The sequence below is a fragment of the Corella eumyota genome, chromosome 5, assembly GCF_963082875.1.
Source record: "Corella eumyota chromosome 5, kaCorEumy4.1, whole genome shotgun sequence".
Lineage (NCBI taxonomy): Eukaryota > Metazoa > Chordata > Ascidiacea > Phlebobranchia > Corellidae > Corella > Corella eumyota.
In genome coordinates this window covers 9,433,553-9,451,890 of record NC_137494.1, presented here as the reverse complement: position 1 = coordinate 9,451,890, position 18,338 = coordinate 9,433,553, and the positions used below count along the sequence as shown (strand labels likewise).

At 29.8% G+C, this 18,338-nt stretch overlaps 3 protein-coding genes across 4 annotated transcripts; 2 read left to right on the top strand and 1 right to left on the bottom strand.

The window, feature by feature from the left end:
- The first annotated feature begins 5,983 nt into the window (after positions 1-5,983).
- LOC145753640 (tRNA endonuclease ANKZF1-like) lies at positions 5,984-8,395 on the top strand. Its single transcript, XM_082570051.1, has one exon. It carries the CDS (start codon positions 6,054-6,056, stop codon positions 8,127-8,129), a length of 2,076 nt encoding a protein of 691 aa, XP_082426177.1. The 5' UTR covers positions 5,984-6,053; the 3' UTR covers positions 8,130-8,395.
- Positions 8,266-12,969, bottom strand: LOC145753641 (fructose-bisphosphate aldolase C-like). Of its 2 annotated transcripts, none has more exons than XM_082570053.1 (9): positions 12,790-12,969; positions 11,839-11,940; positions 11,563-11,675; positions 11,364-11,418; positions 10,412-10,572; positions 10,071-10,154; positions 9,657-9,831; positions 9,299-9,498; positions 8,266-8,646 (listed from the first exon to the last, which is right to left on the bottom strand). In XM_082570053.1, exons 1-9 carry the CDS (start codon positions 12,890-12,892, stop codon positions 8,548-8,550), a joined length of 1,092 nt encoding a protein of 363 aa, XP_082426179.1. In that variant the 5' UTR covers positions 12,893-12,969; the 3' UTR covers positions 8,266-8,547. The 2 variants fall into 2 exon arrangements, with proteins under 2 accessions (XP_082426179.1, XP_082426178.1); XM_082570052.1 differs by lacking the exon at positions 12,790-12,969 and adding an exon at positions 12,201-12,733 and having other exon boundaries at positions 8,268-8,646.
- A 3,183-nt stretch (positions 12,970-16,152) lies between these two features.
- On the top strand, positions 16,153-18,187 carry LOC145752009 (4-galactosyl-N-acetylglucosaminide 3-alpha-L-fucosyltransferase 9-like). Its single transcript, XM_082568191.1, has 5 exons — positions 16,153-16,471; positions 16,692-16,793; positions 16,870-16,943; positions 17,255-17,371; positions 17,445-18,187. Exons 1-5 carry the CDS (start codon positions 16,169-16,171, stop codon positions 18,166-18,168), a joined length of 1,320 nt encoding a protein of 439 aa, XP_082424317.1. The 5' UTR covers positions 16,153-16,168; the 3' UTR covers positions 18,169-18,187.
- Positions 18,188-18,338: the final 151 nt, after the last annotated feature.

The window sequence follows — 18,338 nt, the reverse complement described above, 5'->3', positions numbered from 1 at the left end:
ATGTATCAGTTCCATAGCCTTCTGAACCATGAGTTGATAAATTGTCTGGCGACTTTGCCGGCGAAAGAGTTAGATTGTTTAAAAAATCAAAGTCATCATCGTCGTCTGTATCGTAACTTAAATCGTCCCAGTCATCAAAAATCGGGTAAGTGTTTGGAAAATCTTGATTTGTTGCTACGCTGTTCAATAAACTGTCCTGCCCTTTGGATATAGAAAACAACGAATTAAAATCCCCCGTAGAGAGCTGGTCGTTTTCCAAACCTAATCGATCGATAGTTGATTCGCTGCGAACTCTAAAAACAAAACATTGATTAGTTTAATTTTAATTATAAAGCATTTCTCACAAACAGTAGTCAAACTATATTTTAAAATAATTTTCATTACATTTTGGCGTATTTGTTCTCCTTTAAATAAACTAAATCACAAATATTTAACTTGATCTATTTAAACTTATATTTTTAATGTTAGGCCTAATCAATTCATATGCAATCATATGTGACCTAAAACTAAATTGTGGAAATAAGCCATTAGTTTGCTGTTTCCGTACAGTTATATAACATAACTAGCCAAAGCAAGATTGCCGGATTTATTTTATATCAAATGACTCTGAATTATTTATTATAAGATACCAAACAACACAACATACGGTTTTTAGCCATTCAATTTATTTTAAAGAAAAATTTAGTTTAAACCTTCATAATTACCCGTCATCGAAAAGTTTTGAGTCTAAATCCAACTTTAATAACTTTGGAGAAATTGGACAAATAAGGTCTAGCTCACCTACCGAGCCTCGCTTTTCAGGATTTGAAATGTCGGTCATTATATATAAACTATTATTTCTTCATGTGCTGGAAAATATATACAGTTAAGTCAATAACGTTTATTAAGTTTGGTATTTATAAAGTTATTCTGAGTTAAATCTTCATCCCTATCTAATAGCGGGAATTTTAGTTCATCAAGCATATTTTCTAGTTGCCAATAACTAACTTCAAATGTATTGTATTTCTTTGCTTTAACTCGCATAACTTTAATAACAAAAACACATTCAATTTTCTTTTTTAATGATAATGCACTACGCTAACTATTCTAATTTCATACAAAAGAGCGCATATTTTCATGCGGCGATAAAACATACGACTGTAGTGGAAATTACTGTTTCTTGTAAATCCACTATTACTATTCCATAGCGGCTTCCACAACACAGCACTTTAATTAGGCTGAAAATATTGATCATGGCTCGTGTGTGATTGCATTCTTAAAAACCTTTCTAAGACAATGGCATGTTTTGAGCTTGAGGAAGTCACGTGATAACGATATTCGCGCTAACGAAATAAAATTGCATTACAGTTTATTAGCAATTATGCGAAATCGTAACAGTAATCAAAAATAGTTGTAAAGTTTTATTAAAGTCCAATAGTTGATTTTACAAATATGTAGTCATTAAAATTATATTACCAAACATATCTTTTTATGTAACGAACAGATCGCCAAAAGTTTATGTTTTATTGCACTAGTAGTTAGTTATGTTTTCATTATTTCGGTTAGTCTATTTGTCAACAACAGGATCACACAGCCGAATTAAACAAATTTGTAGAAGTTAACTACTTACATTACAAACAATGTATTTCATTACCTACTTACATTATAAATTTTGTACTTAATTACCTTAGTATTGATTATATCGCGATGTTTGTGCAATGCACTATAAACTACCTAATATAAAAATTCGTTCGAACCTTTTAAAACAAGTTTGTGTTATTCGCGCAATTTGTAACTTTTCAACTTGGACTAATTGAATCTAAAAAAATAAAATGCAAACTTATTAAGATAATTCACAAATTAACCGACCAGCATTTTTTTATATTTTTCTTTCACAAAACCTTTTTGATTATCGTGGAAAGAAATACAAAATGGGGAAAATGTTGTTAATGAAAAGTCACAAGACAAGATCACGCCACATTAAAAAAAATTTGACGAACGAGAATATGCGGACGAATCACGAGACCATTTACCTCATAATTTGAGAATAACATCGCGAGCCACGTGAGCATTATGACGTAACAAAACTTTGCGATCGCTTTTAAGTATTTGACTGAAGGCACGTGATGTAAGGAGAACGGCTTGCCGGCATACTATACTGTTCAAAACAACAGTAGAGAAAGTGGTTTGTAAGTAAACGCTAAGACCAATAGTTAAACACAAACTTGACGTAGATTACGAATGGTATAAAATTAGACAAGCGTGTTGTTGTGCAAATATGTACCGAATAACCTTAACGCCTTGCATTTAAACAATCGAAGTTTTTCTAAGGAAAAAATATTCTGTATATACCATTTAACGTAAAAACAGAGTAACCAACATTTTACAACTAAAAAATAATGTTGTTCGAATTCTTATATATTTGAATAACACAATAAAACTTTTTGATAAGCATAACTTTAAATGTAAAAACCCTTTTATTACTATAGGTGGGTGTCAAATCATTAGTCCGCTAATCGCTAATTAACAAAGTTAAATTCTTCGTTAAAATTAAACTTTTAAGTTAACTTTAAAAATCATTATCAGACCTGTTAACTTTTGTTAAATTGAGCTTCTGTTAATATAAGTTTGTTAATTTAATACTTTTACAACTAAACCATGCAAAGATAGGTATATATGTGATTAAGATGGCCGTTTATCGGGTTTAAATGTTGCAATTTTTAAACGAAGTTTGTAACTACCATTTGGCCACCGTTATTTGGGCATTATGCCAGTTATTTTAAACTTACGTTTATTTGGTGTATATATTAACTAAGATAAAAACTCTTGTTTTTGTTTTCAAAAAAGGCTCGTTTTTTGTTTTAATTAAATTTTTATATTAACGGTTATCGATGATTTTCTTTACATTTCGTTTAATTTAACTAATTAACGTTAACAAACTTAATGTATTGTGCAACGAATTACAGTTAACGAAGTTACTTTTTTAGGGTAACTGGACCCACATATTATTTTATAAGAAAACTCAAGTGATACAACTTATTACTAAAGGAACAATGACAATTATTAACTTCTAAAGTATGCCAATTTATGCAAAAAAATCTCGACTTTAAATAAACCTAATAATAAAAACTATTTGTAGTTGTGATTTGTTACACAGTAACTACAATAAAGGTTTTATCCCAAAGCGAGTTTAAACTGCATTTTCCTATTCCACTGCTCACAATTATCATAAATAATTCAAAGCGTTTTGTTGTTCTGTATTAAAAATTGCAGTTAGGAAAATATTTGATAATTTCTTCTACGTAATATCTTAAAACTGACAATATATTTTCTACCTTATAACCTATATAAATCTACTATGTTTTATTTTTTATCCTACAGAGCAATGCTGAAATACGTTTTAAATGATTTTATACAAAGCTACAACCGTGATTGTCCAAATATTTTCTAGAAATGACATGCTAAAAATATACAGACCATTTAAAATAAAACCAAAGGGTTTAAATTGCTAAATTAAATAACAGAACAGCTGTCTAATATATGCACAATTAGATTTTTTAAATCATTGAGATGACTTTTCGGCCTGGCCATCGTATTTAGCGTGACCTTGGCGACAACACGTTTAAGTCTATTACTCAAAATTGTTGGAAATGTGTCGCGTTTGCCGGTAGGCTGTCGTCCTAACTAAACTACTGCGGATGTTACATGTCAGCAGGAACAATCCATACATCACATCATACATCTGAAAAAAAATTAAACACCTATGACACACTTTTAAAATAAAAATCGTTATCTATTATCTGTTTTAAACGCGGACTCTTATAAATTAGTCAGATGTCAGGCTATATTTTCTACATAAACGAAATTTTGTTTTAAAACTACTTTTTAATATGTTTTTGATTCTTGCATATAACATTTGTAGGCTAACATTTTCCATGCACTACTAATTAACTAACCTATTAAGTGTGTTATTATCATACATCCTTCTTTTCTATCCAACTATAAAGTATTTCCTGCGGGCTTCCTATTCTAAAAGTTTGCACGGTACAAAAGTCATGTTGCTTGTCTACAATGTCATTCCATTTAAACATTAGTGTTAAAACAGCAAACAAAAAGACCTAAATCCTAAGCACGGGTGTATTCACATGATTATCGGCTACGAGTCAATGTCGGAGTAATTAACTTAATTTCAAATCTGTGCGTGATTAAACAAAGCATCTCGTAGAAACGCGGGAGAGCCATTGCAATATGTGTCAAAACAATAGACCCGCGGGACTTACGATTAAGTTCCAAACAGGGATATTGGTATTTAGTTATAAGCTTCTAGTTACGCAAAAACAAAAACACCGAACTATTAATTCTCTTTTTTGTTTTAATAATAGTAATGTTAATTTAAATTGCGTATACATAGAATATTTTAATAAATTTTAAATAACAACTAATAATTTTGAAAAATAAGTTCGACGACAGTACCCTTTTTCTAATTACTTATTATAAAAAACACAAATTTAAATTTTGTTAATGCGGTCTTTTGAAAACATTTTTTTAAAAAGAAATATTAGTTTTGGAGCAAATTTTTGTAAAATTACATGATAATTATTATAAAAACATATCTTATTTTAACTTCGGCGATATTAACTAGCATCCAAAAGTGTTTGGTTTAATAATAAAGATCAAAAAAATTAATGCATTTAAATTATTTTTTTTGAAGGTTAACTTTGAACAGGCTGATTATTTTAAACAAAGATCGTTTTATAGTCAAAAAGCTAGAGTATGGTGTCGTTTTAAAAAAAAGTGGGTAAATTGCTAGTGATAATATAGTCTTCATCTTAAAATAAGTTAGTTTTGTTGTGTCTTAAATGTGAAATCATGATGTTGACTATTTTTTACATAGGAAAATACATTTGCTTATAAGATCCGTTCCTTTTGTTTCCGTTAATTTTTTTCCGCGTAAAAGTTATCCGTTAAAAAATTCCGCTTGATTAAAATCCGTTTTATTTGTTTTTTTTGTTTCGGTTCCATTTATTTCCTTTTTATTTAATTCGGTTTCATTTGTTTCGTTTCCATTTGTTTCCGTCCCATTTATTTCCTTTCCATTTATATCCGTTTCAACAATTTCTTTCCAATAGATTCGGCGTCCCTGTTTCAGGTACAAAATGCCCCGCTCCTGAACCTTAGTCCCTTTACAACGCAGAACATTTTATATCTTTTACAGTATGTGGCAGCTTTTATATATTAGATTAATTAACTTTACTAGTCGTGTTAAAGCCGGAGTGCTTTAATATGATTAAAACATAGTTTTGGCATTGCTAACATTTTGTTAAACATTAATTGCTTAATTGTTTCGTTGAATAAGATAAGGGTATAAAACTTTTTTTGTTTTAGTGGTAAATGGTGTGATGCGAACCGTCTTTAAGCCATCCATAACCTTGGGCAAAAAAGCGAGTAGTATGAAATTTAGAAATTGGCACGGCACGGACTTGAAACCATTTGGTCGACTGTATATTTAATATAACAAAATGCTGTTAGGACGTGACGTCATCAAGTGAAATACTGTAAGAACTATTTTAGTACTTTTATTTATTTAATGTTCTTTAATAAATATTTAAAAATTAATAGCTTCGAGGAGGTAAAACAATCGGATAACAAAAAAAATTTGCTAAAAACTTAAGTATGACAAAAGTTTTTAGCAAATTTTATATACCTAATGATTAATTTTGCGCCTGATGGCCAAGTCTTTAAAAACAACATTTGCACTTAATCGAAAGCTAAAAAAATCGTTAGAAACATAACTTAAGTAAGAGACTAACAACCATTGCAATAAGTTATTTTAAAATGCATTGAAACACGCAGCAAAATTACGTATTAATCATTAAAATGTTCACAATTATTATGTGTTCAATATATTTTATTCACAAAACAGTTACCATTGTTAAGCAACAGTTAACTATTTTTCGACCTGGCAGAGTAAGGTTATAGTTACACCCAGACTAATAAAGTTTATGTTATCATGACATAAATATTACCAAAACAAAAAGATTTCATGTGCGTTTTTGTTAAATTTTGTCTACAAAATGTCGGTTTCTGTTAAACCTGTAAAAGTAGCGTTACATGAGAGTGAACGTCTTACTGAATTATTAGTTGGAATCAAGATAATTACGTCAAACGAAGAAACAATCGATATCCAAAAATCGGAAGAAAATGAAATTAAAAAGAACAACACTAATAACCAACAACAATGTCTTACTTGTAAATGTACTTTAATTCAACGTGATGAACAAATATCACACTATAAAGGAGATTGGCATTGCTATAATCTTAAACTCAAGCTGCTGGGCCAAGAAACAATAAGCAAAGAAGAATTTGGTGGCCTCGATAATTTTGATTTAAGTCTTTCTGGGTCAGACAGTGACCGTGATGAGATTTCACTATCAAGTGATGAAAAAAATAACATCTCATTGTCTTTGCTAAAACAAGAATCAAATAAAAACACAATTAACCAACAGTTTACCAACAGAAGGCCTAAGTTGTATTTTCAAAACAGCGCTGATGTCATAATTGGTGTATATAAAAAAGTGTTGTATGGTGGTAAAAATTGTGATATTAATATCAATATAAATGATGTCATTGAGGAAAAACTAACTTGTGCAAAAAACTCAATGTGGTTCGTTGTTCTGTTAAGTGCTGGACATTTTGCTGCAGCTGTTTTTGAAGGACCCAAAGTTGTTGTTCACAAAACTTTTCATAAATACATTGTCCGAGCAAAACGAGGCACAGTACAATCTGTACATGATGGTATAAGCAAAGGAAACACTGCAAAATCAGCGGGTGCTAGTTTAAGACGACATAATGATAGGATATTAGAAGAGAATATCAAATCTTTATTGTTGGAATGGAAAAATGAATATTCAAGCAACACATCTCATATTTTTTTAAGAATTCCAAATTACAGAAAGTCTTTGTTTTATGGAGGAAAAGATAGCATATTCGAAGCTTCAGACTCTCGACTACGATCAATACCATTTGTTACGAGAAGACCAACCTTTAACGAAGTTCAACGAGTCTACCAAGAACTGTACTCCATAACAATTCTTGGGGATCATGTTATAACTGAATTAAAAGATGAACAACAGAATAATTTAAAGGAAGCTGAAGTCAAAAAATCTCAACCCACCAAAGAGGAGGTTAATAAAACTAATAAAACATTATCAGATAAAAAGAACGAATCAGGTAATAATGAAATATCAAATATTCAATATCCAACTAAGGCTAAAAATAATAAGAAAAAACTTAAAAAGGATCAAAATGCCTATAAAGAAGAAAACTTAAATATATCAGCAGAGGAAAGTAACACAGACAGTGATGTGAATACTTCATTGACAAAAATATCTTACTTTGACTCTTTATCTCAAAATGAAAGGGACTACATGAGTCGTTTATTTGCTGCCTGTAAAGGATCTGATTTTAAATCGCTTGAAATCACATTATTAGAGTGGAAGGAAAGTTGTGTTCATAACAAACTAGATACACCTGTAATTTGTGAAAATAGTTATCATGTCTTAAAGGAATTTTTATGCATGCATCTTGATGCTAAAGGTAGTACTCTACTGCATGTTGCTGCAAAAAGTGGGCATAGAGATGTTATATTTTGTTTACTCGAACATGGATCGGATCCGGCCGTTAAAGACTTCAAATCTTTTCTTCCTTATTGTGTTTGTCCAAACAAAGAAGCAAGAAACACTTTTCGACGATTTCGAGCTAAGTATCCGAATATGTACGACTACAAAGCAGCTCAAGTGCCTTCTCCTTTAACCCAAGAGAATGAAGAAGCAATCAAGAAAAAGCAACAAGAGAAAAAAAGAATGCAAAAGGCAGCAAGAAAAGAAAAAACTAAGGCAAAAAAGCTAGAAGAAACCGAAAAAAAGGAAAACGCTGCAGAAGAAAAAAGGTTTGCCGCTCTTTCTGCTCGAGAAAAGAGATTAATTGCAACAGAAAGAAGATTAGGCATAAACCATTTGATAAAAACCTCATCTGTAAAACAATGTTGTTTCTGTGAAGAAAGTCTTTATGCAAAAGTGCCATTTGAATATCTTAGTTTCCAGTTTTGTTCAATTAAGTGCCTAAAACAGCACAAATCTGTTCACAAATAGTTGTTGAAAAGTTGCTAACAAAGTCTATTTAAAAAAACATTGTTTATACATATTATATTTTATGCAATCCTTTTATTTTTGTATTGTTTATTACTTTAGGTAAATAAAAGAGGTGTTAAGAGTATTTAATAAAAATGTTGGGCTACTTTGTTTTTATTTTGGGTGTTTTGGTTGAAAACGAAATTTAATCAATTCGCTGGTGTCATAGCTAAACATTTATTTCTATGATAAATTTTCTCGTTAATAAAACACATTGTTAAACTGTTTATATTTATGTATTAATATTTAAATCTCGTATTATGGGAACTTAAATGAAGCATGCAAAATTAAATACAAATTACTGGTGCAGGCAACAACATAGGATACAGGATATACAGATTTTTTTTAATTACAAGTGGGTTGGTAGTGTAGAGTTGTTCTAATATTGGTGGTTTGCAACATGAAGAGAACCAGCATCACTTGAACCTTCTTGTTCCATTTTTGCATCATATTTACCAACTGAGGCAAGGGAGTTCATCTAAAACATAAAGAGAACTTTACTAACGAACCACATAATTAAAGTACAAATGTATGTATGGTTTAACATAAAGATATATCAAGTGTTAAAATTAGCGCCAATACAACTAATGATAATAGTTAACAGCCCAACCTACAGACGGGATTTTTAATTGTAGCAATATGGATGCGATGCACAACTAATATTTGCTGGCAAAAATTTACCCGAGCACCACAAATGGCAGTTTTATTTATTTTGTAGGCCTATTTATGGAACATATGTAGGTATGTATATATCCTCCACTAAGCCCATTATATATAAATATCTGCTAAGATACCAATACTGCTAATGTAAGATCTTTAAGAATGTAAAAATATAATAAAAACCACAAAATGTTAAAAACATATTAAATTACTGTTTGTCCATAGTACTGATGTACAAAATATTACCAAATTTCGCAATTTGATTACGCAATAGAGTAAGATTACAAATGTTTGTTTTGTCAAAACTCCTAGGTAGGCAATATTTACTTAAATAAACTTTTGTCATGGCATTGAGACAAGTATTCACTTTTATAAATAACTTTGTCTATAGTCTGTTTTCAATATTAGACCAATATTAAGAATCTCAAACTTCTGTTAAAAGAAAATAATTATGTGTTAGACTTATTAACCTTTGCCCTGTGCAAGAAGACCTTTTGACCAGCAGCAAATTGGTCAGCTTTGCCTTGCCATGCTTTTAATACCGAAGCTTGTAAAGCGCGACCATATGAGAAGGTAAGAGCCCATGGTCTTAAATCTGGGTGTTTGTTAATAGCATTCAAGTGAGCAGTGGCAGAAAGTTCTGATTGACCTCCAGAAAGGAAGGTTACGCCTGTGATAAAATGGAATTTTTTAGTACTTTTAATGCAAAATAAAACTTGTTTTAAATTAATTTCCTATTTAACTTACTGTTACCGGTATATGGTTCCATTTTTCACTTTTTTACATTTTAACAGGTTAAAAAAAAAAAATTTAAAAAGATTTTTTTACCTGGCATTGCTGGTGGCACAGTTCTGCGCAGAGCAGTGACGGTGGCGTCAGCAACTTGTTCTGGGGTGTACGTTGTTTTGCAGTCGTGTCCAGCCGTTACCATGTTGGGTTTCAACAAAGTTCCTTCCAAGTAAACATGGTGGTCGCTTAATGCTTTGTAGCAAGCGGCCAGTACCTTCAAAGAAAATCAAAAATTTAGTCAAGTTCTTAAAATTTCTTCATGAAAATCAAAACCTTTATAAAAAGTTAGCTATTTTGTTTGTGAACTGCTATTTTACATACTAAATGGTAGGATTACACCTAAAAAGATAAACTGTTTTGCATTGAAATTTTTCTGCTTCCTGGTTATGGCCTGCTGCTTCTAAAACCTAATGGTACAATTAGATTTACTGAAGCGAAAAGTTGCAGACTTACCTTTTCAGTAACTTCTTGGCATCTTTCAAGCGTGTGAGTTCCATCGGGCAAAATTTCTGGCTCAACAATGGGCACAATACCATGCTAAAAATAGAGTTTTTGTAGAATTCAAAGAACTATTTTAACAATCTAATAACACTTCTAAGAATTTGGGAGTTCATTAAATGACAAAACAAAACTACAGATAAGTTTTAAAATATATAGACCATACAAATTATGGCACTATTTTTAGGTTTATATACAATTTTTATTTTAAGAAACAAATACTTTTATTTATTAAAAATACATTTGGAATTTTATTATCTTACTGAATAAATTTAACAAAATAAATTGAAAAATACCTGTTGACAAGTGGAAGCATATCTAGCAAGAACATTTGCATTTTCCATAATGGCCAGATTGGATGGAGTGCTATCTGAAATCTTTAACACACATCTCCATTTAGCAAAGTCACAACCATCGGCTTTGTACTGAGCACATCTATCACCCAATCCATCCAAACCTAAAATAAATTTGTAAAATTAATTGAATACATTGGTAGAACATGTGGCTAAGAGTAGGAATCTGATTAACCAAGTTTTTATAGTTTTAATAAAGTATTTTAATGTGCAGTAGTTTATTAATTTATTAACAGTAAACCTTCGACAAACTTAATCTTACATATATGTATATATATATACCCATACAAGTAAATTATTTTTTATTCACTACAATAATAATTACATCATATAATCTCATCTGGAACTAGTTAACATTAGAAGTAAAAGTAAAGCTAAGGTTTGTAGTATTAAATAGGTGAAGGCGTTGGACCAGAAAGGTAAGAGCGTATATGACAATATTAAACACATTACCTTACAAAAGCAATTTAAAATACAGTTAAGATTTAACACTCATTACTATCGGTATTATAAAACTTTCTAACAAATGAATAATCTTTTTGTATTTATTTCTAAAAAAGTAGAAAAACTACATTATGTGAATATATGCCAGACAAAACCTATAATTACAAAAAAGGGAGTGAACTTCATGGCAAAATTTGATTGGCTGAAACAAGTGTGTGAAGAGACACGTTGTTTGCTTAATATAAAATTATAAATTTTGCTTTAGGCTAATATAACAGGCTACCTAAAGTCCAAAAGGTATTCAAAGTAAGCGAAAATTATTTAAACTAAAAAGTTTAACCACCTTATTCAAATAATTGCATATCACTTATAAATCTTAAAGCTTAACAATTAAACTTTTCCTGAAAAAGTTTTGTAGATAATATATTCAACAACATTATAAAAAGGGTACCTTGGGTTGTGGTCTCATCTTTAGTTCCCAGTAGCTTTACAACACCCTTGTCAACCTATTTCACAAATACGTATTATTATTATTTTGATATTTTTGGCACACTTTTGTTATATATTGGTTGCAATTACAAAATTGGGAAAAAGGGGTTTTAAATATTACTAGAAACTTAGTAATCATTTAACAGGAAAAAATAAGTGACCTTGATTCCGACAACTATTCCATTTTCCTTAAGATGATCACGAAGCAACTTTCCCTTATCATCTTTTTGGTAAAGAGTTTCATGAAACAAAATTACTCCTCCAATGGCCGAGGCTAAAATAATATAAATAGAAAAAAGTTTAATAAATTATTATAAAAACCGTATAAACACATTTTATCTTATTTAAAAATCTAATTTATAATAGGAAAATCTAAGAAAAACTATTTAATGTATTTTTTATATTATTATTTTTAGTTTAAATAAAATATTATGTACTCATGGCAGTTTTTTCACAAGTCATGAGAAGAGTTCTGTATTGTCTTCTGTTTTCCTCCACATTTTCGATTTTAATCGTATCTAATCTCTTTCCCATTGTTCCTAAAATATTAATTACATTTTTTTCAAAACTTAGAACATCTAACATTGTATAGGTTTTGTATATATAGGTTTTAACATAAATGTAATTTTAACATTTAAAAAAATGAAGTTAATTAAGAATTTTAAGTCATACAGAAGATTAATAAAAACTTACAAAATGCAAAGTTTATTTAAAGACTAACCAAAACAATCGACACAAAAAACCTCACATCAAAAATTGATTTTAACCTGAAAAATTCCATCTCAGTTAGTGATCATACCTGTGCTTTCATCAGCAGCAAGAATCCCATGTCCGGCCCTAACAATTTTTTGGGCATTTTCTCGCAACTCCTTTTTTACAGCATCAGTCAGTGTGGTGGCCATAATGGTAGTTAACAAACAAAACAAAAACCCAGAAAACGAGCAAAAATACCTTATTTTAAACTACAAGTCAAATGCACAAATTACGTTTTAGAAAAATGATTGTTTTGTTAAAAGGCAAATTACTAATTCTTTATACACACTGCAAACCTCTTTGGCTAATGCTTTACAACTAAATCCATCAAATAAACATTCCAAAAATATATAAAACCTTACTAAAAATGTCATCAGAAATTTAGATTCTAACAAATTTAAAACCTAACTGATAGTAAGAAAGGATCACATCTTAACCCTTAGTTTTTGATATTTTTGCTGCAATAAAAACCTGAGGCTAAATTTCAACAAACTATGTGAACCGCCTTCAACTACTTTTTTAAAATTTACATACTACTTATTCATAAACTTAACTGAAGTTTGAACCATGCATCACTGCAAAAAGAAATTACAAACTCTTTTTTTAGCTTATTTTACTAATACTAAATAATAAACCTGATGATTCGTCTGCTGCCAAAATTCCTTTTCCGGGAGCACAAATTCTCTTTGCAATATCTGAAAGTTCCTTTTTCTGGGCATCGCTTAAGTTAACAGCCATTTTCTTGATTTAAGTTAAAGTTATTAATTACACAAAAAGCCTAGGTATACCTGCAAAAATATTAAGTTTAATTATTAAAATATCAAGATTATCCTAAAAAAGTTATGAGACTGTTTAAGTCTAGATTTATTTTAAAAATATTTTATAATCTCAGTTTGGTTTTAGGTAAATTAGAATAAATTGTACCCAAACTTAATTCTGAAAATTATTTTAAGCTTGTTTATTGTTTACCGAAAAAAGAATTAACAGGAAATTATTTTTTATCTACCGCTTTGTGACTAACAGCTTTCTGCAATTAATACAATGTTATTCCGTTGTCATTTCATGGCTCTAAACAGGATGTTATATGCATGATTTCGTGACATGACTACCTCATTAAAATAAAGTTGCGTGAAATAGAAATGCCATACATGATTTATTCTTAAAATATAACAAATCATTTGGATTAAAGGAACATCGGTCTAAGAATGTCCCTAATACTATATACATGCCCCTAGTGCCATACACAATGACTAATCACATTATAGTATCATTCTTTTTCCACCATAAAAAACAAATTTGTTTCATGTCGAAACAATGTTAAACCATCTGGTATCATATTAAAGGAAAATCTAGAACATACATATGAAGGATATGCCTAATATGTTGAGTTATATGTCTACAACCTATGTGTCTGCCATGCACCACATGTGTAATATGCACAAGAGATATGCCTGTTCCCTGTCTTAAAGTTACACAGAACTATTTATTTACTTACAGTTGATTTAAAATACTTGTGGTTAGCGATCTGGGTTTACAAACTGATAGTCGCAAGAAGTATTGCGAAATGACATTAAACATATTAGGATATTGGACATATCTTGTATAGGCCCATACAATATACATAAAAATTTGAAAGCTTTTATATCTATGTTAAGACTGACATGAAATGGTGTAATACATTTGCGCACATTTAAAATGTATGAAAATTCAACAATAACACAAAGTCCCACATTGAATAAACTAACTAGGATTATACCCTAGGCAATATACTTACTGAAACATGTGCACAATTATGCAAACAAGTGCTCTTAAATTGTCCCAATGACTTGACACTAGTATGGTAGGTCTTGAGGTACCTACAAAATGTAGTGGATCAAATCTATATTAAATGGTTTACTTAGAGCAAATGGAACAAATGGATTGCATGGATTAAGCCCTAACCTTAACCCTTGCTTATTTAGATTACACTTAATACATGAATCCATATGATCTATTTGATGCAATGGATATCCACTTAATAGACATTTTATTCCTTCAATTCTCTATATATTATATTCAACCCTGTATATATTATATGAACCAGTAGACAGATAGACCTGAGTACTGGAAAAACAATGCCAAGATAATGCAAAAAACTTTTTAGATACCTAAATCCTGTGATAAAATTTTTATTTAACACTGAAAAAAATTAAGTTGCTTTACAGCTGCTTTTACTAATGATTTAAGTTCTAGTTAATTAAATTATGCTGGCAAACAAGTTTATATACCTGATATTTACACAAAGCAAGCATGTCAAGTACAAATATAAACATTTCAAGTTTCAACGCCTTTTAAAAGTATTAACACTTACCAATGAACTTAAATGCCCCATTGCTATTTTAAAAAGTGTTAAAACAAACTCTCTTTGTTTTAGTTTACACATTCAATAAAAAAAGCCTAATTTTTGTAGCAAAACCTAAATAATGCTAAGTTTGTAAGTTTATAGTAGCATCTTCTGCTAATCTTAGTTTAAACTATTATTTTATTTGGGCCTACTTGGTACGATGAGTTAAAATTTTGGTAGAAGATATAAAAATAACCGTTATACATAAGGGATATTTTTTTTCTATTTATTGACAGTAAATTTAGCAATTCTAGTCACGTATTGAATCCATAGTTAAAATAATAATCAATCATACTTTAAACTAGACTACTTTTCTATGAAAATTGTTCAAAAGTTATCTCCATACCTTATAGACGACAGCTATAATCAAATAAAAAAGTATTAAAATAGGCCAAATTAACAAAAATTACTAAAGACAAATAGAACAACATTAATACTCACAAACTTTTTTCAGCATAAAAAAAATACACTAACTAATTTAAGTAGAAATATAATGTAGTCAACGGCATTTCCCCAGCGACAATCAATAAGTGAGATCATGACACTATTTCAATAGACGTGAGCTACATCGAAACATCTCGAACCAGACAACATCTTTGAATGACCTTAACTTGATTTTGCAAAAAGTCACGTACTTTTTTTTAAGATTTCGAAATATGATGCTTCAATGAACACAATTATTACGACACGATGGTTTTTTATTAGGACTTTTTTTAAATATTTTTTAGTAATAATAGCAATCTTTTTGGTTGTTTTTAAAAGTTCCCCTTTCAGTATATAAATATTTTTTAACTTTTTTTTTTTTTTAATTTTTAGTAAATAACAAAATATAACGTTTTATATAACAATTGGTTACAAATAAATAAGTTTGTTGTTAAAATTTATATAACCAGTTACTTGATGTAAGGGTTACGTACTTTGGGCATCATCACAAAGGGTTTTGGATTTGATTTCTTATGTTTGCATGTCGTAGACTCTGGGATTTCGTATTTACCCTGGGATTTCGTATTTACCCTAAAAAGCATAGTACTCAACCCGTTTTGCCGAATTTACTTAAAAGAATATGCCCAAAAACGCTATTTTACCAACAATGGAAAAATGTTTGTTATATTGGCGAATAACACTATCGAGCCATAAAAGTTAACATTTCATACCCAGATAATAGTATTGGTTAACAACATTTAGATTTCGTATTAAAACTTTATACATAAGCTGAAAGTCGACCATCTTTTATTGGGGATAAACATAAAGACAAAACAAGCAAAAAATAAAGAAAATATTTTAGAAAAATACAAAAACGTAAAAACTACTTAAGGTTATGCTGACAACAAAAATATTTTGTTTCATCTAAAGTATTCTTTATTAAAACTAAGTTAGTTTTTTTACGCAATTAGAATTTTGCCTAGGGGTGCAGAATTTAAATTACGTTGTCATATAACAAGTTTCGTCAGAGAAACAGCAAATTAAAAACAAATAAAGTTTTTTGTGATGTATTTTGCGGGTAATAACTTATACAAACGTTTAAAATATCTTTATTCATGTTTTTAAATACTGAGCAATATTATAATAAAACCAGGCAAAAAATATAAGGACTTTGTTTTATTTAGAGCAAAAAATAGACTTTTGTTGTAATGAGTTGGAAAAATTTAAACAAGAAGTTGATGTTTGCACTTTGTTCAACCGTGTCGATATTTATGATATACAGTCTTAACAACACTGTAAATGTAAATAAGCAAACAAAAACAATAGCATCGAAGCACAATTTATCAAAATATATTTTAAAGAACGAAAGAACAAATTTAAAGGAGAGTGTATTAATAAACAGTTCTCGAAAATCGTATTTCTCACCTGAAAACAATGTATTTCCTGACTTGTGTAAGAATATGACATCGAAAGAAAAATTAGAATATGCTTTAACTCAATCCCAAAACCGGGTAAGTAACATGAATAGAGTGTATGAAAATTAGTATCTTTGTTTTATAAATAAGTTTAGTTAAATTTTAAAGTTAAATTTTGTTGGGAAAGATATGCCTTCGGGGCCCCAAAGGTTAAATAAGTTTTTATCTTTTGTTTCAATCCAACTTATTGAAGTAGTTAATTTAACCAATCGAGAACTGTGTTGGTGAAATTTAAAACAATATTATAATTTATCAGCTGTATGTATTGTATTGGTATAAACCGTTTGGGAAAATTCAAAATCGAAGTGTGGATCAGAATACATGTGGAAACTGTGAAATAACTTTTGATAGAAAATTGGTAAGTTGTAAAATTAATAATTGTAAATTGATTTTAATGACGTACTTTATTATTTTTTTTAAACTGAATTGTATAGATAACACATTCCGCTACCAAGGCCATTATATTTCATTACGACCAGATGTCGGTTCGCACTCTACCTGTGATAAGGTTTTGTATAGAATTTTTAAATAGCTATAGCTTAATTTGTAGTTAACAGCAAAATCAGTCCTAAAATCTGTGTTACCAACAATTTCACTCACATATTATCAGTTTTTGGTTAAACAGTAACTTTTAATAAAATAAAATACTGCAAGCTTTTAAGAACATGGTTTTGCAAAAGTAGGGCCTACTTCGAGTCATAAGCTATAGACAACACAGCTAAACGCGCACTTTACGTAGGTAATATTAGTACTTTACGGCAATTACAATTGTTTAAATAAAACCCATAAAAATTTTTCATTTTAATAAATATTTAAAAGGAATCCAGACCAGTACTACGTTTTTTATTCAAAAGAAAGCTCGTTAAGAATAAAGCAGGATTACGATCAAAAGCAAGAATCGTGGGACAACATTTTTAACTTAACAATGACTCACAGGTAATTTGTTAAATGCATGTTGTGGGTGTTGGTAAAATTTAAATTAAATTAATGCATGCTTGTGTCTGTGCAGACGAGATTCTGATATTTATAGTCCATATGGGACCGTGGAGTCATCGTACGAATTTTTAAAACCCCGAATTACAGAAATTGATCAACTTATTCGAACCAAGAAAAATCTTGTAATATGGATTGTTTCAAACTGTGGTGCAAACGCTAGAAACAAATATGTGCAGATGTTGCAAGTATATGGTTTAAAAATTACCAGGTTTGGTGACTGTTCGAATGCACCGTATCCCACTCAAAAAATACTTAACGACACAATTAAAACACACAAATTCTATTTATCCTTCGAAAATGTTTTGCATTGTAAGGATTATATAACTGAAAAGCTGTTTGTCAGGGCTTTAAATAACGGTGCAGTTCCGGTAGTTTATGGGGCAAAAAAAGAAGACTATAAAGCATTAGCTCCCCTAGGCTCTTTTATATCTGCTGAAGATTACAAACCCAGGGATCTGGTTAAATATTTAAATTACCTTGACAAAAATAACACAGCCTATATGGAGTACTTTGCTTGGAGAAGAATCCCAATAACCAAAGTTACAAACTATGGACAAAAAACAAAACTTTGTCAACTTTGTCGCGTAATTCACGGAATAAACGTTGACAACAATTTTAATACCCATTTAAAACCACACATTTCAAAGTATGGGTTCCCTACTCAGGGCAGGACTGTTAATAGTTTTAAACAGTGGTTGGTAAATAACGAAAATAAAGAATGTTTTGTCCTTGAATAAAATTAGGGTAAAAGATTTTTTATATTTAAATTTAAAAAAAGCTAGTTAATAGTGTAGTCACTACTTTTTATATTTTTTTAGTACATACTTTTTATATTTTTGATAAGTTGATGTAGTTTCCCTTTATTAAATGTATTGCATGTTATGATTAAAACAATTTGACAACACTG